Below are 25,802 nucleotides of genomic sequence, written 5' to 3' on the forward strand. Positions count from 1 at the left end.
TTCTGTTTAGAGTCCTCTTAAAACCACGTTTCAAACATGTGAGAAAAATAATTATTGCTATAATAAAATTTCCATTCTTAATGCCAAACTCGCATGAGTTGTTTCAAATCTTAAATTTTGTGAAAGCCATACTTTATAGCTATTACGCCAAACTTACAGTACTTGAGTAGTCAATATATTTCAAAACTTAACAACATACAGGAGTGCTTTCATCAACCTTGGAAATACACTTTTTGATAGTAAATAAATTCACATATAATAATTCATTTGTCCTTTACCAATATTCCATAATTTTTAAATTAATGTAATTGAAAAAAAATAAAATGATTCAATAAAAGTCTGTGACAATAAAATAAATCAAAGGGAATGCTATTCACTTACTTGGGATCTCTAGAATTCAAATTTCTTCTCTTTACTTTAATCAAGTTTCTCCTCTTCCAAACTCCCTATAAATCATATTAAAATTTTACTTAACCCTCAACAAGTACAATAAATTCTTTTTTCCAAGCTCACTCACCACTAATATTAACTATAATACATTTGAAATTTTACGAGTAAGACTTTACACATAGAATTCCTGTAAACACCATAGCTCAATACTTCATTAAAATAATATCTCTCTAAAGCTTTTGTCAAACCACCAACCATGTATCATTTCCAACCCATTCATAAGAGCTTTTAGTATTCCAATCCTTTATCACAAACTTCATCCACAACTATCTATTTCCCAAAAATTTAAATAGTTTGATACTAATTTCATACTCAAATTCCTTTGGAATTCTCAACTTAAGTTCATGAAATAATAGTAATCAATTTAGTATACCATTCACAAGGATCAATAAATTTTTAAAATCAGGTTCAATTCAGCTAACAAGCATTTTAACAAATATTTTATAAATACTAATCTCCAAGTATTCCATCTAAGCTCCTCTCTTCCAATTTCATTCTAACAATTGCTTCAACATCAATCATTCCACACAAATTAATTTAAATCAACCATAAATATATATATCATCATTAAGCTTTAAGATAAATTTCCAACTCAATATTTAAGTTTCCCTTCCCTATAACAGCACAGCAACAACAGAGCAACCATAACATTTTGTAATTTCACGCACACACATAACAAACGACAACCTCACGCACAACAACAGTAAACCACGATCAACAACACAACAGAATCAATAATAGAAGGATTGAAGCTCCTCACCTCAACCTAACAAACTGAACAGAGAAGTAGGATGAGAAAAGGTCATGTGTAGAAGAGCTAAGAATAGGAAAGGAAAAAGAGAATCTACTGCACAACTCCAACACCAGCGACAGACAAAAAAAATGAAGAGGAAGCCCTTCGATGGCGGCAGTAAGGTTCAGCTCTTCGATTGTAATAGCAACATTCTGAGTGCGATAGAACAACCCTCTCAGGCAACAATCACATTGAAGAAGAAGGGTTGAATCAGTGACAGAGGTGGACGAACAGCAGCAACTCGTGAAAGAAATCACAGCTGAGGCAAACGGACGAGCACAACATCAACGGTGACCCACACAAATGACGGTGCTAGCTTCGGCTGAGGAGGAAGAAGATAGTGATCAGTGAGAGGTAAAGTAAAGTGTCAATGCTTCCCAAATCTCTCTCTGCTCCAGTTTAATCAAGAAAGAAGGAAGAAAGAGTTTAAAAAATCTAATGGAACAAAGGGCAGTTTGGTAATTTTGCATAACCAGAAAAAGAAAAATTAACTCTTCTTTTGGTCTCTTCCAAATTCGAACTTGGGACCTAATATAAGAAGGATTTCTCAGCTGCCACTAGACCAAGTCTCTAACCTGTTATATTTATCCCAAGAACTAATATAAACAAACTTTAAGCAAGTTAACCTATATATATATATATATATATTTTTAAATTTTATCAAGGTTATTACACATCAGGCCAATCCTCAAATATAATAGGAGACTTGGTACATGATAGGAGGCTAAGAAAACTAACAAACTTGGCTTTTTGTGGCCCTATCAGATTCCATCTACGATCAAATTGAATTGTTAACCTACGCCCAGCACTCCTACTTAAAGTCAAATCTCTCAATCATGTGCCACGTCTCCTCCTCCTCACAGACTGGCTCTCACTCAACTCCTCACTAAGGGTGTCCTAACTCAGCTCCTCACTAAGAGCAACATCACTAATTGATTGGCTTACAATGGGTTGGCTCTGAGTGTCATCACATTGATTCTTCATATTCCTATTAATTCAAATAAATGAAATTAATTAAAAAAATAATCAAAGACAAGATAATTAAGAAAAAAAATCCCACAATATAAATTTAATTGAACTAAATCAACATACTTTAATTTTAAAACTAAACTCATATAAGGATATTCTCCCTTATCCCTTCATGGTGATCACTTTTTATAGCATGTTCATCATCTACTTCATCTACCACATCCAAAATTGGTAGCTTGCTTGATAAGTTAAGAGTTTCAAAAATATCAAAATTTGATTCATGATCGCTATCACTATCAATCACCCTTTTTCCTTTAAGTGCTATTGATCAATTTTTATTTACTGGATTCATGACATAGAAATCTTGTTTAGCTTGGTCTACTATAATAAATGGCTCATCTCTAAAAGTTAGTTTTTAAGATCAACCATTGTAAATCCTAACTTATCATCATGAATACTGTTGATGTCAACCCACTTGCATTTAAAAATAGGAACTCTAAATTTTGTATAGTTAATCTCCTAAATCTCTTCAATAACCCCACAATAAGTCCTGGATGCTAGTTAAGGTTTCTTATCTTGTGAACTAGAGAAGTGAATAGCTTTAGACATTATCATAACTCCACTTTTTTGCATCGTACTCTTCTCATCCAAGGACTTTGTATGAAAGGAATACCCATTAATATTATAGGTACTCCAACATATAACATCAAAGTTAGGACCTCCAACCAACCATTTAACTGTATTAGAAACACTACTTTCATTCAAAATTTTTTGCTTGAACCAGTCTATAAAAGTCCTATTGTGCTCTTTCAACAACTTTTGTTCAGTCATTCCCATTTGATAATTTTTTGCCTTTAAAAGTTCTTTATGAGAAGATGTGTAATTTTAACTTTATCAATATTACTCAAGATATATAAATATATTTCTTGTAATTCATCATGACTCACGCTCTTCACTGGTACTCTATGTGTGCCTTGATCATTTCCTTTTCTTATGATAAGATTTGGGAAGTCTAATTGATTCTATACTTGACAAGTAATCAGAACAAAACTCCATAGCTTCTTTAGCAACATATTTCTCAATTATTGATGCTTCGAGTCAATATGGATTCTTGACATACCTTTTTAGTATTTTCATATATCTCTCAACTGGGTACATCCATTGCAAATAAACAAGACCACACAATTTTACCTTCATTACTAGTTGCATTATTAAATGAACCATAATATCAAAAAATTTAGGAAGAAAGTGCATCTCAAGTTGGCACAAGATAGTACAAGCTTCTTGTTCTAACTCTTTCAGTTTATGGGGATCAATAACTTTACTGCATATGGCATTGAAAAAGAAACAAGTCTAGTTATTTTAAGTCTTAAATCTTCTTTCAATATGCCTCAAATAGCTAAAGGTAATAGATGTTGTATCAAGACATGGCAATCATGGGATTTTAAACCTACCAGTTTCAACTCTTTCATAGATACAAGCTTGATAATATTTGAAGAATACCCCGAAGGAACTTTCATTCCATGAAAACACTCACAAAAACTTGTTTTCTCATATTTACATAATGTATGAGAGGCTGGAGGATAATAAGTTCATTTACCTTCGAGTCTTAGGTGTAAGTCTTCCCGTATTCCGATTTCTTTCAAATCCAATCTTACATTCACATCATCCTTAGTCTTACCTGGTATGTTTAGAAGCATTCCAATAATACTATCACACATGTTTTTCTTCACATACATAACATCAATACAATGCCTCACTTCAAGATTGCGTCAATATGGGAGATCAAAAAAGATAAACCTTTTTTTCTATATGCTTTTTGCACCAATATTATTTTTAGTTTTACTGAAGACAATATTAATGTTTTTCACACGTTCATACACTTGATTCCCAATCAAAGCATCCGGAGCATCATTGTGCTCTTGGTGACTATGAAAAGCTTTCTTCAATTTATGATACGGGTGATCTCATCTAAGAAACCTCCGATGGCCAAGGTAGATTATCTTCCTTCCATGTTGAAGTTGATGGTAGTTTATGCTTTCTTCACAAATTGGACAAACTTTATGACCTTTCACACTATAACCAGACAAATTTTCATATGCAAGAAAATCATTTATAGTATAAAAGATCATAGCACATAACTTAGAATTCTCCTTCAGATTTGCATTAAACACTTCCACACCTACCTCCTACAACACTTTCAAATCTTTAATTAAAGGTCTTAGGTAAATATCAATATCATTTCTAGGTTGTTTTGGTCTTGAAATCAATAGGGATAGCATCATGTACTTTCATTTCATACATAACCTAGGTGATAAATTGTAAATCACCAAAAGAACAAGCCATGAACTATGTATACTACTAAAAGTACCATAAGGATTCATTCCATCGATAGAAAGTCTAAGCCTCAAGTTTCTTGGCTCATTGCCAAATTTAGGAAACAATTAATCAATTTTCTTCCATTGAGGAGAATCGGCTAAATGTCAAAGTTTTCCATCAAATATCCTCTTATTTGCATGCCACATCAAGTTCTTCACATCATTAGTATTTGTAAACAAATGCTTGAACCTTGGTATAACTGAAAGATACCATAATACCTTTATAGGAGCCCCCTTCTCTTTGTACCGTGGTGCCTCACATTTTGGACACTTGTCCTCCCCTTCAAGCTCTTTTCTGTACAACATACAATCATTAGGACATGCATGTATTTTTTTATACTTCATACCCATTCGACACAAGATCTTCTTAGCATTATAATAACGATTTGGTAGTGCATTGCATTTTGGAAACATTATTTGAAGTAACTCTAGCAGCCATGTGAATCTTTAGTCACTCCACCCAACTCTTGCCTTTAAGGTAACCAGTTTTAACACCCCAGATGAAAAACTAAAATCAGTGTACCCTGGGTATAAAGGCTTCTCTGCGTCAGTGCACAAGTTATCATACACATGTGCTCGTTCAAAAGCCTTTTCCCTGACATCATGAATCATGTCCTCTAACTGATCTTCATTCATTTCTACTTCATCATCAAGATTATTAACTTTCACATATTGAGATGTGTTACTATAATTTTCTAATCGTTCACCATGCCAAATCCATATCGTATAATTCTTGCAAATCTGATCACAAACCAAGTGCTCTTTTATTTTAGCAATACCTAATCTCCTCTCATTCAAACAATTAACACAAGGACAATAGAACCTTTTACTACTGTCAACAGCATTTTTCTTAGCAAATTTCAAAAATTCTTTCACCCAATTATCATACTCGTCACTCGTTCATCTAGTATTCATCCAACTACAATCCATGTGTCACCTCCTAAAGAATATAACTAATGTTATTACCTTGAAAACTATTTCAAGAAACTAAATTCCTAATTAACTTAACATTTGAAAAAATTTCAGCAAAGTTTTTCCTAAAAATTGGATCTCCCAAGACTTTTAAAAAAATTTACAAGAGAAAATTGACAATCTTAAACTAAATAAATGATTACATGTAACAACCTGAGGCCTTATGAAGCCACTAACAGCACTCTCAACAATAATTAATATCATTAAAAACTAAATTTAAGCAATTTAGAGGAAAGAATGAATTCAAAAAAAAATTGACAGTCTTCCCTAAAAATTGGACTTCCCAAAAGTTTTAGAAAATTTTACATGAGAAAATTAACAATTTTAAACTAAATAAATCATCACATGTAATAAAATGAGGCCTTATGAAGCCACTAACAGCACTCCCAACAACAATCAATATCATTAAAAACTAAATTTAAGCAATTTAGAGGAAAGAATGAATTTTAAAAAAATTTAATAGTCTCCCTAAAAATTAGACTTCTCAAAAGTTTTAAGAAATTTTGCATGAGAAAATTAACAATTTTAAACCAAATAAATGATCACATGCAACAACCTAAGGCCTTCTAAAGCCACTAAAAGCACTCCCAACAATAATTAATACTATTAAAATCTAAATTTAAGCATTATAAAATCTAAAAATTCATATTCACAAAAATTAAGAGACATACCTAGGTGGCGACAGCTGTAATAACAGCTCAGCACTGAGAGAGTGAGGAAGGGAGAAGGAGTGGTGGCAGATAGATAGGCAGAGGCACTGAGGAGGGGGAGGGGGGCTGAGACGAGGAGGCAAACGTGAAGGGGGAAGGTCGTGAGGGAAGGAAGGGGGAAGGGGTACTGGGTTAGGAAGGGAGAGGGATAGTGAAAGGGAGGGGGAGGGCGAGCAACGAAAGGGTGAGGGAGGGCAGGCGGCTAGAGGGAGGGAAGGAAGAGGGGGTGCTGGGTCAAGAGGGGAGAGGGGCAGCGAGAAGGGAGGAGGAGGGAAGGGCGAGTGGCGAGAGGGAGGGGGGAGTGTCACGGGGACACCGAGAGGGGAGGGGGAGGAAATGAGAGAAAGGTAGGGGGTCGAAGTAAAACAATGAAGGGGAAGGAGACAATGTAAGTTTGGGCGGGAGGAAAAGGGAGGGTAATTTAAAAAATTTTCTACACCGAGTGAATGGCTACCTGATGTAGAAAATACATATTCTACATTAGGTGGACTCTTACCGGTGTAGAAAATATATTTTCCATATCGGGTGACGCCACCCATTGTAGAAAGTTAATTTTCTACATTAGGTGGAGGCCACTCGATATAAAAAATGTCAAGTACTTTAACATAATTATAAAAGTTCCATTGCCTTAACTTTTTACATCATTTTCCTTCCAACTAATATAAAAAGTATCCTGTAAATTTCATATTTTGTACTAGTGTAAAATCAAAGAACTTGATTGTTTATACCTATGTTCGTCTGGGAACAATAAATAACTAATCTTGCTAGAAATGTTAAGTCTCAATTAAAAACAAAAGAGTCCCGAGCTCCCTTATCACAGTTCACCTGGATGTAAAAGATTCGCAAGACTTAGTAGAACAAGTGTTTTTGATTATTATTAAAATGTAAAAAGATTACAAGTCTAAATTGAAGATAAAGTATAACTAATAAACCTAAAAGCTATGAATGTAAAATGCGAGTCTTAATTAAGTGTTGACTGTCTTTTCTTCTATGCTTTCATATTCTATTTATAGTATCAAAGTAATGGTAGCCTCTCCCTTAAGACCTAGAACGTTATGCCGAAGAATTAGGGATCTCACGAAACTTATGGCACAGTCTTTACTCGGTGTCTTCCATTTTTGTCAACTAACCCGTCTCACCGAGATACTTCAGGATGATGATACTACTCCTGCAAATTTCAAGATCACTTAGGACCATGTCTTTATGTGCCAACGGTCCAATGTTTGCAACTGGCAGGATTTCAGCATGTTCATCTTATCATAGCTTTCTATTGAGCTTGAGGTTAGCCTCTTTGTCTAGATTAAGCTTGACTCTTCAGTCACTCAATCCAAATAGCTTTATGACCTACCCAATGTTTTGCAAACAATGTTTCATATTTTAGCCCAAAAAATGCCTCCCATGTGCTAGTGGCTGATAATGTAAGCCATGTGGCACGTTTGAAAAAACTAAAAAGTTACTTCATCTCTGAGCACCCTTTGTTAATATAAATTTGTTTCCTTTTCTAGTCATTTCTCTTACCCTTCTTGCCATTTCTTATTGTTTAAGCCTTTTTGTCCCTTACTCCATTCTTCCCCTTGCTCAAAAATGGATTCCTCTTTTACTACCACTACCTTTACTGCTACTCCATCTAGCACTTCTGTTAGAAACTTACTTGATTCCTTGGTTACCATCAGGAATCTTATTACTTCACTAGGAGGATTGATGACAATACATATCTTATTGTTAAACTCATATTTCCTCTACATTAAATTCTTATTCTGATATCTCTCTATTTCTATTTCAAGAGGATTTATCATTATATGATTCCATCGTCTTTTGGTAAGCTTCTTACTTTTTGTTTAGTCCTTAGTCTTTCTATTTTATTTGGATAAAAATATTGATTGTCTATTATCTTTCTAATACCTCTCCTTGGAGCTTTCAAATCTCCAATAAGAGTGATGTCGGGTATATGACTATTTCTCCCAACCTCTCTAAAGTGACTGCTCTTACTCAATTAAATCCATGGCCACTAACCTCACTCCGCAACCTAATTTTGGCCTAAACGACTTCACCCTTTACCAAGTTATGTTTCTGAAAGCTTCAAAATTGGCCTTAGTCTCCCCATGCTTAAACCAGCTAGGTGAAATGCTTGAGGCAGACCCATGAGCAATAGTAGAGAGAGATGGGTCTTTATGACCTCATCCAGCTTTCATTAGCTGACGTTGACATTCTAGACAATCTGTTGATCACCCTTTTGAGTTTCTAGGTGCCTGGCTATAATGCCTTCATGTTAGAGCTAAGTCCCATGTCAATCATACTGTGGGACATATTTATATACCTGAGGCTGTCAATCACTGAGGAGAATAATTTCTATGATATCTCTAAGAGACATGACTTATATGTCACCCTCTCGATTGACCTGGAGAACAAAATTAGGGGTGCTGGTTCCTATACAAAGATCATGGAACTATTCTCTAAGAAACCAGCTGACTAGCCCATCACCCCTACGAAGCATCTAGTCTTTATTTGGATCCTACTGAGCTAATGGATCCTAGCCCTCCATCTACGGATCTCCTAGTCCTTACTTTGCGACAACCAGCTAACCATGGGGATAGTGTTTCTTTGCTGTCTATATGACAACACGACGGAGTCTCTGATGAAGAAACCCTTCAGTAACTTCCACAAGCCTATCTAGTTCTTAAAGCTATGGACAACTGCTTACTTCCCTCTACTCTATTAGGAGCCTTTCCCTAAGGATGCCCACGCCAACAACCCTTTTACCTACCTATTAGGTGCCCATCCTTTGGATAAGTCGAAGAACTTCTTCAAGTTCTTCTGTTAGTAGAATTGGTCCTTACAAAGGACCCTAAAGCTATTTAATATTCTGGGCCACTGCCTCCCTACCTGGTACAAATTCTTGGTGGATTGGAAGAGCAAGCTTGCCTCATTACTAAGGGATAAGGTTTTTCTTTCGGCCACAACTCGTAAAAATACACCAGCTCTTCCTCTAAATGCTTGAAAGTTTATTTGGAGTCATATCACCCTTAACTGGTAGTAGGCCAGTTCAAGTTAAGCCCGTGCAGTCCCGAGGCCTGTCCCTCCAAGTTAGCGTAGAGTGGCTAGATCAGGAGGCTATTGATCAAATAGTCATTTCACACACTACCCAGAATCGGTATAAGGTGGAACTGGTAGATAGAGGTGCTTTCCTCCATTTTAACAAATGGTGGCCCTAGTACTTCAGGTGCATTATAGAGAGCCATACTAGTAAGTAATGTTCTTTATGTTCACCCTTTTTCCTTTTTGATATAATCTAACTTGCTTTTGAATCTTTATAAGTCGTGATTAGATGCAATCATATGTGTTGGTGAACTTCTTGAGAGGGAACATTATATTGATACTCCCACAGTATCGAAGACCTAGACAGCCCCTTCATTAGGATTCCTAGTTAAAGAGATAGAGAGGGATGATGCATCCTCTCATGTCTCGGTCCTAAAGAAGCTCGAATCTAAGAAGAGTCACCCCTTAAGCTACTCAAACAAAAGAGATGAACCTGATAAGAGGAAGTGGGCTTCATCTCCTTCACTTGATTTTAAAAGGCGGAAAAAGACAACACCCCCTCTACTTAATCAACCTTCCTCCATACCTCCTCCTGTCAGACCTACTCCCTAGAAGGGAAAACGCACACAGAGCATCAACATACCATGATCTTATCAGCTAACTCTAATAATGACAAGATGAGTCCCCTTCATTGTAAAGGGCTAAAGGCTCAAACTCTAGATCCTCAAGTGGTCACTTCTACCACTGTGCCTGAGATAACACTGGATCCTCAGGTGGTCACCTTTTCTACTATTCCTACTATAAATTTAGATTCCTAGGGGGTTGCCTTTACTATAATTCCTAAGGAAGTCCCCAAAAACCCTATAGAAAACTCAAATAGTACTAGTGACCTAGAAGGTAGCAATCCCTGATGGTAACTGAAGGCTTGGGGCTAATAAAGTTTATGTAAGGCCCCAGAGGTGGTTCCCCCCACCAGCTTAGCAGGAGGTATTAAGACTGGGGGCTCTGAAAGACCATTGAGGGAACCTCAAGTAGTAACTGTCATCAGTCTCACAACTACTAGCACTCCAATTCTAGAGAACGCGATAGTTGCTTTGGCCTCTACTCAGGGTGCCTCGTGTGAGGCCAATCTAAACCTACCACTCCTAATGGTCGTGCAGAGAAGGCTTTACTATCAAGTACACAGTTCGCTTGTACCCTCCATTCTACAGGCAAAGATAAAGCACTTATGGACCCAAGTCAAGTATAATCTGTTATGCTCTCTTATCTATTTTCCTTCTTTTCATTACTATTACTAACTTACTTTTTCTCTCTTTAGCTCACTTCAATGAGAATGTTCCTTGCTGACGCCCTTTTGGCCTGCATCCACATTCCTGAAATCAATATCGTGTTGGATGCCTAAAGGGTCATTCAGTTTCACCTCAACTGGGACTTGCTTTTGCTTCTTGAATAGAATTATGAGGAGATGATTTAGGGAATTAATGTTATGGAGAAAGCGGTCCTTATGCCTGAGTTGGAGTTCCTCTACACCCAAGTCCCAAAATGTTATGGCATCATTAATCACTACCATACGGAGCTCTCACTCCTTTCAGACTATCTAATAAATAGTTGGTTTATTAGGGATGAGTATCTTGATACCAAGGCCCAAGTAACTATTGCCAACAATCGAGTCTAGGAAATTGCTCCTCGTATGGATCATCTCTATTCACTACAGGCTAAGTTGGCTGACTTGAGGCATCAACTACTAGCTGCCAAAAAGGAGCTAGCACGAGCTAAAAAGGATAGTGTGGAGTCTGAGCTAGAGGTAGCCAATAAAGCATTGGATGATGCACAAGCCATCTCAAAAAAGAAGCTTCATTCAATGTTAAAATTTAAACAACCTTCAATCGACATCAATCTCTATCTACTGAGCTGGACGCAACTTCGGCCACATAGGATGTCCTCCAAGCCCATTGTAAATAATAAATATATTTTTATTCTTTTATTATTTTATTTGTATCATTTACCCCTTGTATCATCATTCTTTGTGAATAAAAGGACAACATTCTTTTTCCTCTTACTGTCTGTTTTGTTTCATCTTGAGGGCATTCTAGGCCTTAGGTCTTTACTTCTTCACATTCAGGACCTTGATAGTTTTATTATTATGATGGCCAATATTTCTTTAAGTATTTTTTATTTATAGCTCATTTGTACGGAGTCCTATCAAGGCTAGATAACCAATACACATTCCCTTTAAGTACTTTGCTAACTTTGAATGGTCCTTCCCAATTAGGTGAAAATTTACCAATTGTCCAGTCCTTAGAACCAGGTGACAACACAAGTTTCCATATAAGCTCGCCTATCCAAAAATATTTCTTTTTTATTCTTTTATTATATATTCTTCTCAAAATCTCTTTCTCTTAGGCGATTATATGATTTAATGCTTGTAAATGTATTTTATCTAACTAAATTGACTCATTCATCATAGCTTCATTAGAATTCTTAGAAGGTCTTCCTAAGCTGTTCAAAATGCATAATGAAGGGACTACTATTTTCATAGGTAATACAACCTCATGCCTATATGTCAATACATACAAGCTCATGTTTGTGGCCTCTTTCTTTAATGTCCGATATGCCCATAGTATCTCATGAAGTCATAAATGTCATTCCTTAGGGTTTTCCTCGATTGTCTTTTTTAGAATTCCAAGGATTATTTTATTAGAAGCTTTGGCCTGCCCATTTTCCTGAGGGTAAAACGGTGAGGATGTTAATAATTTAATCTCACTTTCTTTAAAAAATACTTTGAAGTTACTTCCAGTGAACATGGTCCCTTGGTCTATTATAATCAATTAAGGAATCTTAAATAGAAATACAATTTGCTCACATATGAAGTTAATAATGTCATCCTGTTCCACTTTCTTCATAAGAAAGGCCTCTACCCATTTTATGAAATAATTTATGGCTACTAAAATGAATGAGTGGCTCTTGGATGAGCCCAGATAAATCTTCCCTATTACATCTATAGCCCACCCTCAAAAAGGCCATGGCTTAATGATAGGATGCATGTCTGATGCTAGTATCTGTTGTGCTGGCCCATGAGTTTGACATTTGCTGTATCTTTTAGCATATTCGATGTAGTCTTTTGCCATCAATGATTAATAGTATCCTTTTCTGCGCACCATCCATTGTATCTTTGGCCTTAATTAGTAGGCTTCACAACTCCTACATGTACTTGTCTTAAGACCTCCATGTATTCAATGAAGGCTAAACACCTAAGTAATAACCTATCGAGGCCCTTTCTATACAACTCATCCCCAATTAGAATAAAGTATCAGGCATGTATTGTTGTTTTGTAAGGATATTGTTGGTTGGAATATTGTAAATAAATTTTGAAATTGTCCCGCTAATCCTGAGCTAATTCTTGCAAGATTACACCATACTGTATTGTCAAACCATGTTGAGAGACCAAAGGATGTTCTTTTCATTCCACCACAGTTATCTTTCTAGTGAGTTCAAGTGACAACCTAAGCCCTAATGCTATTTAAGCTAGTTCATTAGCCTCCTCATTCTAAGCTCGGGGAACATATGTCAATGTCACAATGTCAAAATCTTTTAAGATCTGAGAAGCCCTGACATAATACATCACTAGAGCCGAGCTCACACACTTATACTTACCAGTTAATTGTTTGATGACTAAATGAGAATCTCCTTCTATGACTACATCATGAGCCTTTATTTCATAAAGTATTCCAAGCCCTATGAGTAGTGCTTTATATTCAACCTAATTGATAGTGCATTTGAAATCTAATTGCAAAGATAAGATGGTTTTTACCTTAGTAGGAGAAATTATTATTATTCCAACCTCAAATGCTTGTTCAAAGCTAGACCCATCAAACTTGAGCACCCAGGGCCCTAAATCTACTGAGAACACAAGTAACTCTTTTTCATCTTTAGGGAGCCCGGCTCAAGAGTAATCAGCTAGGAAATCTACTAAAGCTCAACCTTTTACTAATTTTTAGGGTAAGAATATTAATGAAAATTCTACCAAGGCCAAGCTCCATTTTCCTATACGGCTTGTCATAATTAGTTGATTAAGCATATACTTAACTAAATCAGAGTGCAAAACCACATATACAACTACGTTTATTATATAATGCCTTAATTTAGTACAAGCACAATACAATACCAAACACACTATCTCTGCAGTTGAGTATCTGGTCTCTATAGGAGTCAAACACCTACTTAAATAATAAACTGCCTGCTCACATCCCTTATCAACAGTTTAGGCTAACATACAATCTATAGATGTGGTGGTGAAAGCTAAATACAATAAAAATGAAGCGTTCTCCCTCGAGGCTACTAAGACCGAGGGCCTCATCAAGTATTTTTTGATTTTGCCAAAGGCTCCCTAATGGTATTCAGTCTAGGTGAATTCCTTGACATCTTTAAGCTTTAAAAGCTCAAAAAACTCCTTTGTCTTCCCTGCTAGATTTGGAATGAAACATTTGAGATAATTGACTTGGCCTAGAAACCTTTAAAGCTCTTTCTTATTACTTGGTGCCTTTGCTTGCATAATAGCCCATACTTTATTCCTGTCTACTTCAATTTTCCTTCTGTGGACCAGAAATCCAAGAAAATTACCTGCAATTACACCAAATGTACACTTAAGTGGATTTAATTTAAGGCCTACTTCCCTCATTCAGAGGAAGTTCGTCCTCAAATGCTCGATATGATCGTGTGCTTTTTTTGATTTGATAATTATATCGTCTATGTATATCTCTAGATGTTTTCATATCATATCATAAAAGATGGCATTTATAGCTCGTTGATAAGTGGCCCTAACATTTTTTAGACTGATTGGCATGATTACTCATTCGAATTTCCCGATAGAACCCAAGAACCTAAAAGCAGTTTTATAAATGTCCTCTTTCATGATTGATTATATCCTGAGAAATAATCCATAAACGATAATAATACATTCCCAGCCCCAGCGTCTATCAACCTGTCTATAATAAGCATTGCATATACATCTTTAGGTATGACCAAGTTTACGTTTTAGAAATCTACACAAACTCATAGCTTTCTATTTTTCTTAATTATTAGACTATATTTGAGAGCCACTGAGCATACTTGTAAGGCCGTATAAATTTAGTCCACAAGAGGCATTTGATCTCCTCATTTACTTATAGCTCCACTTTAATTGACATTCTCTTGGTGAGCTATTGATGCAGTCTGTAGTTTGGCTTTATAGGAAGCCTATGTTCAACCAACTATCCTGCTAGCCTCGACATTTCATCATAATCCCACATGAAGCAATTCTTGAATTCTTGTAGCACTTGTTTAAAGGCATTCTTTTATTCTTTATCTAATAGTAAGCTAATAAAGGTGATCCTTAGTTCCTTTGAAGACCCAAAGTTTACTTATTCCAGCAAATCCTATACCTCCGAGGCTATGTCTTCAAACTTCAAAGGTGCAGGGTTTAGCTCATGTAGTTGCATTACTTTTTAGGTTCCATCTTCATATATGACCTCGATCTTAAAAAGTCTCAGGCTCATAGTCTTTCAATCTTTCTTGTATGTTATGCAACCATAATTTTTAGATAGCCACAGCTGCTACGGCCTTTCTGTGGTCTGACTCAATCATCCATTAATTTTATAATGGGTTCATGCCTTTGTGATACTAAAGGCATGATAGCACGAGTTTTTATTTTGCACAAAAAGGCTCTATTCAGATCTTTTTGTGCCTTTTAAAATGTGAACAGGCCTATATCAGTGTCGTAATACCTGCATCCATGAAGTCAGTGACCGTTATAAAGGGTTTGTCCTCAACCCAAACCACTTTTACCTCTTCCCCTTTCCACATAAGAAGCATTTGGTATAGCGAGGAAGGGACACACTCATTGGCATGAATCTAGTCCCAACCAAGTAGTGCCTAGTACTATGATGCTGTGATAATCATAAAAAAGGATGTTAGAGAGGATTTAGTCCTAACATCTACCTGTAAGGGCAATACACCAAGGACCTTAGAAGCAATTCTGGTGAATCCCATTACAGACACCTCTATTAACATCAGGTCTTATTCCTCTCACCCCATCTTGAGCATCACACGGGTTGACAATATATTTACTATTGAGCCATTATCTACCAGTACCTTGGTCATTGGCTTTCTATCAAAGTGTGCCTTAATGTACAAGGGCTTCAGGTGCTGGATCATCTTAACACTTGGCTTCTCTAAGATAGCCCGTTTTGGCTTTCCTTCTACAGCTTGTAAAGTGACCTAGCATATAAGCTCTACAGCCTTCCACTTATGCATTTGCATCTTCACTTATTTAGGTTCTTCATCCTCCCTAAGTTCCATTAGGAAATATCGATATGGACCCATGTATGTTGCTCTTAGGTTATTTTCCTCAGACCGATCCTGGGTCTTATTAATGGTAGAATGAATTAGGATGGAAGCGTTAATGAAACCACACAATAGAGATTAAGAGGCATTTCTCCGACGTGAATGGTCCCATTACACTAGTTTTTATTATCACTCCTTTTATCCTGATCCTCAGTAGACTTCCTCTTGAACTTATTAGTTTCCTGTATATCAGGGCCTTCTTGTGCCTCAACCTTCTACTGCTCAAGGTATCTTTGAGTAACTCACTTTCACTGAAGACATCATTTTTGAGTTCTGGTTAAGGCAATTAGAAAATTTTTATGCCTCACGACCCTCCATTTCAGAGGCAGCATGTTACCAAGTGGTGTAATAAACCTACTTGAGCTCTCTGTGACTTTTTATTTTTAAGGAAGCTTTATGGTGTTCTCTAATGGTGTTAATGGTAGATTGTCGGGGCCTATTTCCTAACCTATCAGTGTCCCTATAAAAGGTTCACCAGCTTCTAACGATGCTGAGTACTTGACAAAATAGTCAAATTTGCCAGATGGCTGCCCCAAATGATCCTAGACCACTTTAGACCCATTCGGTTCCGTCATAAGTAATCCCCTTAGACCAATGCCCTATTTTGAAAGTCATTTACTGTTCTACTTTTCTACCCACTAGTTGTCAATCTCTAAGCTACTCATAGTTTTCTCCCAATCGATCCTAAACCACATTAGATTTATCCAGCTTATCATGTTTTGCCCTTCCAGGCTAATATCCCATTTTGAGGACCTGTTCCTATTTGATTAACCTATAGGTTCCTCCAAGTAGCCCTAAACTATTCTTGAGTTCTCTTGAGTTGCATCTCCCTTGGTCCAGACATTCCAAGGCCTCCCATCTCTTTGCCTACCATCATTTCTCTAAGTTCACCATCTGTTGGAGTATATCTCCACTACATTTACTGTATCAAATGGTGGAAATGAATTATTGTCCACAACTATAGATCCCTCCTTCAGGAACTTAAGGACCCCTTGCTCATTGATTCAGTCTTGGATGATGTTCTTAAAGCCCCAACAAGACTTAGTATTATGACTCCATGAATGGTGATACTTGCAATACTCCTTTCCTTTATACTCCTTTTTCGAAGGAATCTTGTGGTTAGCAGGTAGCAAGATGAAGTTCTCCTTGAGTAAGAAATTGAAGATCTCCTTTATTTTAGTGTGTCGAAGGTGTATTGTACTGCGCCAGGCCTTTTAAGAGTCTCCCTAACCTTTCTTATTAAGGCCAGGCATGTGTAGTTACCTAAATTTTTAAGCTCTGCCACTGCTATGTCAAGGTCACCAAAATAAGTTCCTGCCGTAGTCTATTGGTGATGGTCTTCCTCTTTCAACAATTCCTGATATCCCTAAACCTTGGCTGTAAGCTCGTAGAAATCTCAGAATTCCATCCCCTGGAACTTCTTTTAAAGCTTTATATCAAGGCCTACCTAGGCCAGCTGATAGAACACATTTGTTACCCACTTTTATTTGTCAATTAGGACCATTTTATTAATGATTTATCACCTTCAAGTGCACACATTGCATTAGATTTGGAACTTTGCCTAAGTTTCTAATATCAGTGCACTAGGGGCATTTTGGTCCAAAAAATGAACTTTTGAGAAAATGTACAAGAAAAATTGACAAAGTGCATTTTATGTCCAGTTGATGAATGGTGAAATTATATTTTTAAAATTCATTTTAGTTTGGGAGTAATTAAATAAAAAAGTCAACACTTTCTTAAGTGTCTTAGTTTGTCCTAGTTTTTGGTTTGCCTTTGTGTGAAAATTTTTATATAATTTTGTGCAGCCTAAAACTTGATTAATTTAATAAATTCTCCCTTCTAATTATGAATTTAATTCTGGACATGAATTAGATTTTATTATATCATATGCTATTTAATTGAATTATGTGATTTATGTGACATAGGTGGCATGTGACTTGTGCATCAATTGGGCAATTGAGGTCAACACTCCTTGAGGACAATGGCTGATGGTTTGCACGTGAATTATGATTATTTTGAGGGATTAGATCAGCTAAAATGATGTGGATGACACATGGGAAATTAGGCACACATTGGAATCATCTACAAACCAATAGGAAGTTGCCACCTTGCAAGTGTGACAAGGCTCCCATTTACATTTTAATTTCTTTTTCCTTATTTTAATTAAGCTTCAGCTGATGGGAGACACCAAGGAGCACGCCATTTTAAGTCTCAAATGGGATCCAACACATATCTCATTCATCTTCCACATTCTCTCTCTCTCTTGTTCATAGTGTTCTTCATTTTCTCTCTTTTGTTCTTCATTTTCCAGCACCCTAACCTCCATTTTCAGCCACCAAACCTCCACAAAACTCATACCATTCTTCTCCTCTCTTCATTTTCGTTCCATCCCTTCCATTTTCACAAGGATTGAAGCTCATTTTCATCATTCAAGAGCTATGGAGTTTGGCCTTCACAAGCAATCACTAGGGTTCTTGAAGATGAAGATTGGCTAAGTTTCTTTGTGGAATCCTAGAGAGATGAAGATGGAGGATGAGTCTTGAGCTTCAAATTGGCTAAGTTCTTTTGTTTCCTATCCTCTTCTCTTTTTACTAGATGGTTAGATTCCTTAATCTAGGGTTTAATCATCTTAGCTTATAAATTCTAATTTGAATTTGATGTTGATGTAAAGAGAGAGGATTGTTTCATTTAATTTCTTCCTTGGACAGCCATGACTGAATTTTGCCACTCTTTGTTTGGCACATAATCTTGTGTTTTTCAATTAGTGAATTTCTTGTGTTAATATTGCATAATCTTGTGGTGTTAATGCTTGTGTTGTTGAGTAGCTTGACATAATCTTGTGGTTGCTCAATTTATGTGTTTGACCATGGCTGTTGAGAGAGGATTTTGAGTGAATCACTTGGCTAATGTCTTCACCAATTGGTTAATTGAACTAGGGACTTTAATCTAAGACCTAGGGAGGTTAGCTAATTAGGTTAATTGGCTTAGGATAATTTTCTTAAGTCATGACAGCTTTAGTCAAGAGGAAAGGGAAGCTAAACTTAGCCTAATCATGAGAAGATAATGAGTCCAAAATCAACTAATCTCTAGGGTTCCATTATTGTAAAAAGGGAAGTTCATTTCACTCACTTTCACTAGCATTTTAATTACTTGCATATTAGGTAATTAGTTTAGATAATTAGCTAGATAACTAAATTCCTACAAACTTTGGTTGATTTATTTCACTAGATAACTTTCAATTAGACTTAAAACCATTCCTTGGGAGATGACCTAGGGTTGGCCCTATATTGCATTAGGGTTAGCTTTAGTATAATTTTGAGGATAAGCGACTAATTTCCTATCAAAATTTTGGCGCCGTTGCCGGGGAATGGTTTAAGTTTAATTCTAAGGTTGTTTAGTACTTAATTTATATTTTTAGTGTTCCTGAAATTTTTTTTGAAAAATTATAAAAATTTGTGTTTTGTGTTTTTTTAGTGTTTTTTGTGTGTTTTGAGTGTTTTTATTCTGTTTTGAAAAAGAAAAAAAAATTAATGCAATTTTCGTTGGTTTGGTGTAGAGCTGAAAATACTCTGTTTCTAGTGTCTCTGTCTGAAATTGAAAAATTAACTGGGAATGAGTCTGAGGGAATTTGAACTTGAAATTTATTTCATTGAAAGCTCTATATCCTAGCTTCACTTTAAAATTGGTTTGGTCAATTTTGGACGTGGGAAGTGTCCTGTGGAAATTTTACAATCTAACAAGGTCCAGGGAGCCATTACAGAGGATTTCCAAAACCCTGTTTCAATTTTGAGTTAGCATATCTTCCTCTTTGTGCGTTCAAATTGATTGATTCAGTTTCATTTTTCTTATCGCTGTCTTATCTTGGTTTCTTGTGTTTAGGATTTTCTTCAATTTTTCCATTTTCCTATTTGAAAGTTTGTTAGAAGCTCTGAAGGTCTTCTGGACGAAATCCTGTTTCTCCAGACTTGAGGACCAACTTGTGAAAAATTCTGGGAACGATTGGGCAGGATTTTTAATCTAAAAGTTTTATATAATTTTCCTGTATATCTCTTGTGTTTCTCATAAAAGTTTCAGGGGAATTTATCATGTGGATTTGCTGATAGAAAATTCACAAGTTCACTGTCTCCAGAGAGCCTACTGTGCGAATTCCAGAATTGCCAAAGCTTCTTGATTGAGCATTTCTAACTCTCTTTCTACTTGTTTGGTGTTATTTTTTTTTTTCATTTTGTTGCTATTGAGTTTAATAAAAAAAATAAAAAAAAATTATTTCTCTTGCTTTTGTGTGTTTTGAATTGTTTCATGTTGATTTGCATTTTAGTTTAGCTTGTTCTTTGTTCTTAATTTTCTTGAGCTTGATTAGTGCATGACCCGAAGAAAACATACCTCTTTTGTTGAATTAGATCCAGAAATTGAAAGGACTATTTCTAGATTGAGAAGATCACAACCTATTCTTGATTCTCATTTGGTTTGTAATTCAACAATGGAAGGTATCTTAGGACATGAGCATGTGCATAATGAGGGCCATGGGAATGGGAATGAGAATTTGCATGATGATGGCCATGTTAATAATGAATTTGAAGGCTTGCATAACCCTAGAGAGGAGAGGAGCATTAGGCAATTAACTCAACCTAATTGGCATGATAATCCTTATGGCTTATATGTTCCTCCTACTAATGTTCAATTTGAAATTAAATCCTCTTTGATTAATGCATTGCCTAAATTTCATGGGTTACCGGGAGAGGATTGCCATAGGTTTTTGCATACTTTCCTATTGGTTTGTGATACTATGAAGCCTATGCATGTAAATGTTGATGATGTTCAAGCTAAGGCTTTTGTATTTTCTCTTGAAGGTTTAGCAAAGGAGTGGTATTTCAACTACCCTTCTTATGTGAAAGTGAGCACATGGGCCGAGCTAAGAAGACTCTTCTTAGATAAATTCTTTCCAAATTCCAAGGTCACCAATTTGAGAAAGCAAATCTATGGGGTCCAACAAGGAGAGGATGAGAGTCTCTATGAGTATTGGACTAGATTCCAAGGCCTTTTGGCTAAATGCCCACACCATCAAATTTCTAGTGAGAATTTAGTCCAATATTTCTATGAGGGCTTGATTCCAAGAGACAAAGTTAACATTGATGCCGCTAGTGGTGGATGCTTGATTGACCTCACTTCCTTAAAGGCTTGGGAACTAATTGACAAGATGGCTTCAAGTGGTGCTCAATACTCTACAAGGGAAAAGAGAAATGTGAATATGGTAGGTTCCTCAGTTCTTAATGATTCATATGTGGACTTGCTAGCTGCCAAGATTGGGAGAATGTTGGCTCCACAAATATCTCAAGTGAGCAATGTAAGTACTTCTCAAGCACTTGTCCCTTATTCTTGTACTTTTTGTGACTCACCTATGCATGTAGAAAGCAATTGTCCTATTAAGTTTGAACAAGTAAATGCTATCTACAATGGAAAACAATCCTATGGTGGGAGGCAAGGGCAAGGAGCTTATTCTAATACTTACAACCCTTCATGGAGAGACCATCCTAATTTCTCCTATTCAAATCCAAATGTGGCTTTACAAGACAATCAACAAAGAGGATCCTATCAAAACACCTTTGGCCGTGACCCTCCACCTCATTTGTCTCAAGGTAGCTCTTCTCAAAGCTACAATCCAAGTGGTAATTCTCTTACACCTTCTTCTAATTCTTATAGTGATAGGAGGCTTGTTCCAATTGAGAGTTCTTCTAATTCGAACTCTTCTAATGATGTGAATGTGTTACGTAAGCAGTTGATTGAAATGAACTCTTTGTATAAAAACATGTATGATGGCTTAGGGAACAAGGTAGAGAGTATGGGTAACAAGTGTGAGAACATGAACTCTAAAATTGATGCCCTTACTTCTCAAATGAATATGCTTGCTAACCAATTAAGTGCAGCCAATGCTCAAGCCTCTACATTACCATCCAACACCGTTGCTAATCCTAAAGCTAATCTTAATGCTATCACATTGAGGAGTGGCAAGGAGTTGGGAGAAAGAGTACAAGAAGACAAAAGACAAGGGAAGGCCGAGAAGCCCTCTTTAAATTCTTCAATTGATGTTAATGTTTCTAGTTCTTCTTTTGCTCCTAATGATGCATCTTTTTGTAGAGATGATGAGGATGAAAACATTGAGGAGATCATATGTGAGCAACCACCATCTAAGGTGGAAAAGGGGACTATGGCCGAGTTGTTTAGTAAGGAAAAAGAGGGAGAGGCCGAGCAAAGTGAAACAAGAAAGGAGAGTTCAAGGAAGGAAGAAGGAAAGCAAAGTCAAGAGATTATGAAGAAGCTTCCTTTTCCACAAGCACAAGTGGTCCCTAAGCAAGTAAAGGGACAATTTGATCAAGAGGTATATGATTTCTTCCACAAGATTCATGTTAATGTACCCTTGATGGATGTAGTTAAGAACTTTCCTAAGTATGCCAAATTTTTGAAAGATTGTTGTACAAATAAAAGAAAATTTAGGCCTAATGCAAGGGTACAATTACCCTCATCTGTGAGTGCTATCATGAAGCCTCAACTCCCTATAAAATGTGAGGACCCCGGTTCCTTCACAATTCCATGCAAGATTGGCAACACACATTTTTCTCATGCATTGATAGACTTAGGTGCAGCCATTAATGTTATGCCTCTTTCAATTTATCATGCCTTGAGTCTTGATTGCATGCATAAGACACCTATGATATGCCAATTAGCGGATAGAAGTGTTAGAAGACCACATGGAGTAGTAGAAGACTTGTTGGTTTGTGTTAAAGGTCTATTATTTCCTGTGGATTTCTATGTGCTTGATATGTCAAAAGAAGGGAGTGGGGATGATATTTTGATTTTAGGAAGGCCATTTATGAGGACTGCCCGTACATTGATTGACATGGAAAAAGGTAGTTTGATTTTGAAATGTGGAGAGGATCATGTTATTTTTAATATATATGAAGCAATGAAACATCCTTTTGAGGATTATTCTTTGTTAGGTGTAAGTTCCATTGAGTTATTGCTTCATGATGCTTGTGAGTCTCACATGCTTGATTCTTTCTCACATGTTGATGATGATTTGTCTCTTGTTACTACTACATGTATTGATGGATGTAGTTGTCCTATTTGTTTAGAGATTGATGCATGCTTGAATGATGCAACTACTTCTTCTCATGATTTGTTTAAAATATCTCCTATGCTTGATCTTGAAATGCTTGAGAAGGGTATATCTTCTTGTGTTGTAGGTACTAAAGCCATTAAGGCCGAATCTATGAGTTTTTCTCCACTCGAGCTTGATGTTCTTAGGATTCCCAAGCTATTGGAGGAAAATTCTACACTTTCACATGTCGAGGCCGTGGCTCAAGTCCAAGCACTTGAGGACAAGTTGCAAGAAAAGGGGGAGGCTGTAAAGAAAGAAGAGGAGAAATCAAAAACAAGTGACAAGCCTAAAAGACAAGATAGTACCATGGAATATTCCACCAAATTAGACTTGAAGAAGCTCATTCCCTCTTGTGTAGAGCCACCTACCTTGGAGTTGAAGCCTTTACCATCCAATCTCAAGTATGCATATCTCATTGAGAATGAGAAGCTTCCGGTAATAATTTCTAACTCTTTATCTCTTGAGGAAGAAAATGCATTACTTGATGTGTTGAGAAAGAACATACATGCTATTGGTTGGACTTTGGCTGACATTCCTGGTATTGACCCTATTGTGTGCACACATAAAATTTTTCTTGAGGACAATGCTAAGCCCATTAGGCAACCACAAAGGAGACTTAACCCATTGATTTTAGATGTGGTAAAGAAAGAGGTTGTTAAGCTACTTAGTGCTGGGATCATCTATCCTATAGCTGACAGTGAGTGGGTGTCTCCAACCCAAGTTGTACCTAAGAAAGGGGGGATTACTGTGGTAAAAAATGAGAAAGGAGAGCTTGTTCCAACTAGAGTTCAAAATGCTTGGAGAGTGTGCATAGACTATAGGAAGCTCAATAATGTGACTAGGAAGGACCATTTTCCTTTGCCTTTTATTGATCAAATGCTTGAGAGATTGGCTTCCAAGTCCCATTATTGCTTCCTAGATGGGTTTAGTGGGTATTTTCAGATTCCTATAGCTCCTAGTGACCAAGATAAGACTACCTTTACATGCCCCTTTGGTACATTTGCCTATAGGAGGATGCCTTTTGGTCTTTGCAATGCACCTGGTACTTTTCAAAGATGCATGATGTCCATATTTTGTGATTTTATTGAACATTGCATGGAAGTCTTTATGGATGATTTTACTGTGTATGGTGAGTCCTTTGATTCATGCTTGCATTCTTTAGATAAAGTGCTTGGTAGGTGCATTGAAAAGAAGCTTGTGCTTAACTTTGAAAAATGCCATTTCATGGTAGATAAAGGAATTGTTTTAGGCCATTTGATTTCTTCCAATGGCATAGAGGTGGATAAGGCCAAAGTAGATGTGATTGCTTCTTTGCCATATCCTGTTTGTTTGAAAGATTTGAGATCATTTTTGGGACATGCAGGCTTTTATAGGAGATTTATAAAGGGGTTTAGTGAAATTGCTTTGCCTATGTCTAAACTCTTACAAAAAGATGTTGATTTTGTTTTTGATGATGCTTGCAAAAGGAGTTTTGACACTTTGAAAAGCATGCTCATTTCCCCTCCCATTCTTAAAGCCCCAAATTGGTCTTTACCTTTTGAGTTGTCATGTGATGCTTCTAATTTTGCTGTGGGAGCTATGCTTGGTCAAAGAGAGGGCAAGTTATCATATGTGATTGCTTATGCATCTAGGACCCTAGATTCAGCTCAGGTTAATTACACCACAACTGAGAAAGAGTTGTTTGCTATTGTTTTTGCACTTGATAAATTTAGATCATATCTTCTTAACTCTAAAGTTGTTGTGTACACTGACCATGCTGCTGTGAGGTACTTGTTTAAGAAGACAGATTCTAAGCCTCGCTTGATTCGATGGGTGATCTTAATGCAAGAATTTGATGTGGAGATAAGGGATAGGAGTGGTTCTACCAATCAAGTAGCGGATCATTTGTCTAGACTACCTCATTTAAAAGCTACTATGGTAAACTCTAACCCTACTATTCCTTGTGATTCATTTCCTGATGAGGCATTGTGTGCCATTTCATCTAAGCCTCCATGGTATGCCTCTTTTGCTAACTATATTGAGTGTAGAGTCTTGCCTCCTTGTGCTTCACGTTTTGCCATTGAAAAATTGAAAAGAGAGTCTAGATTTTACATTTGGGAACCACCTTTGATGTGGAAGATTTGTAGTGATAAAGTGATTAGGAGGTGTGTTGATGATGTTGATGTGCCTTCTGTTCTTGAATTTTGTCACTCTCATGCATGTGGTGGTCATTTTAGCTCAAATAAGACAGCTAGGAAGGTTTTAGATTGTGGATTGTATTGGCCTAGCTTGTTTAAAGACTCTTATGAATTTTGTAAAGCATGCTTGAAATGTCAAAAGGTTAGTAGTTGGGGTAAGAGACATGAAATGCCTCAACAACCCATTTTATTTTGTGAGATTTTTGATGTTTGGGGCATTGACTTCATGGGTCCCTTTCCACCATCCTTTAGTTTTGAGTACATATTACTTGGTGTTGATTATGTTTCAAAGTGGATTGAAGCCATTCCTACTAGAACTTGTGATGCTAAGATTGTTTTGAAGTTTCTCAAATCTAATATTTTTGTAGGTATGGAGTTCCTAAGGCCTTGGTAAGTGACCAAGGATCCCACTTTTGCAATAAGATGATGAAGGCTCTCTTGGCTAAATATGGAGTGCATCACAAAATCTCTACACCATATCATCCCCAAACTAATGGCCAAGCCGAAGTATCAAATAGAGAAGTCAAGAAAATCCTAACCAAGGTGGTGAACACAAATAGGAAGGATTGGTCTTTACACTTGGAGGATGCTTTGTGGGCTTATCGGACCGCTTATAAGACTCCCATTGGCATGTCTCCTTTCGATTGGTGTATGGAAAGGCTTGCCACCTCCCTGTGGAGATAGAGCATAGGGCCTATTGGGCCATCAAGAAACTAAACTTGGATTTCCATCTTTCGGCTAAGGAGAGATTTCTTCAAATGCAAGAACTTGAGGAGCTTA

General features: G+C 36.7%; 1 protein-coding gene and 1 non-coding gene across 2 annotated transcripts; one reads left to right on the forward strand and one right to left on the reverse strand.

Moving 5' to 3' along the window:
• Window positions 1–20,649: 20,649 nt before the first annotated feature.
• On the reverse strand, window positions 20,650–20,756 carry LOC129289707 (small nucleolar RNA R71). The gene has a single exon (XR_008588198.1). It is a non-coding gene; the product is annotated as a small nucleolar RNA R71 (small nucleolar RNA).
• Window positions 20,757–22,764: 2,008 nt separating this feature from the next.
• On the forward strand, window positions 22,765–25,523 carry LOC129287796 (uncharacterized). The gene is made up of 2 exons (XM_054924041.1): window positions 22,765–23,280; window positions 25,391–25,523. Exons 1-2 carry the CDS (start codon window positions 22,882–22,884, stop codon window positions 25,403–25,405), a joined length of 414 nt encoding a protein of 137 aa, XP_054780016.1. The 5' UTR covers window positions 22,765–22,881; the 3' UTR covers window positions 25,406–25,523.
• The last annotated feature ends 279 nt before the right edge of the window (window positions 25,524–25,802 follow it).

This window comes from Prosopis cineraria, unplaced genomic scaffold, assembly GCF_029017545.1.
Source record: "Prosopis cineraria cultivar Desert tree isolate PC_DT_omini unplaced genomic scaffold, ASM2901754v1 PC12, whole genome shotgun sequence".
Taxonomy (NCBI): domain Eukaryota; kingdom Viridiplantae; phylum Streptophyta; class Magnoliopsida; order Fabales; family Fabaceae; genus Prosopis; species Prosopis cineraria.

Excerpts from the sequence above, each read along its gene's own strand:
- LOC129287796 (XM_054924041.1), top strand. The coding sequence starts at position 22,882 with ATGCTTGATCTTGAAATGCTTGAGAAGGGTATATCTTCTTGTGTTGTA.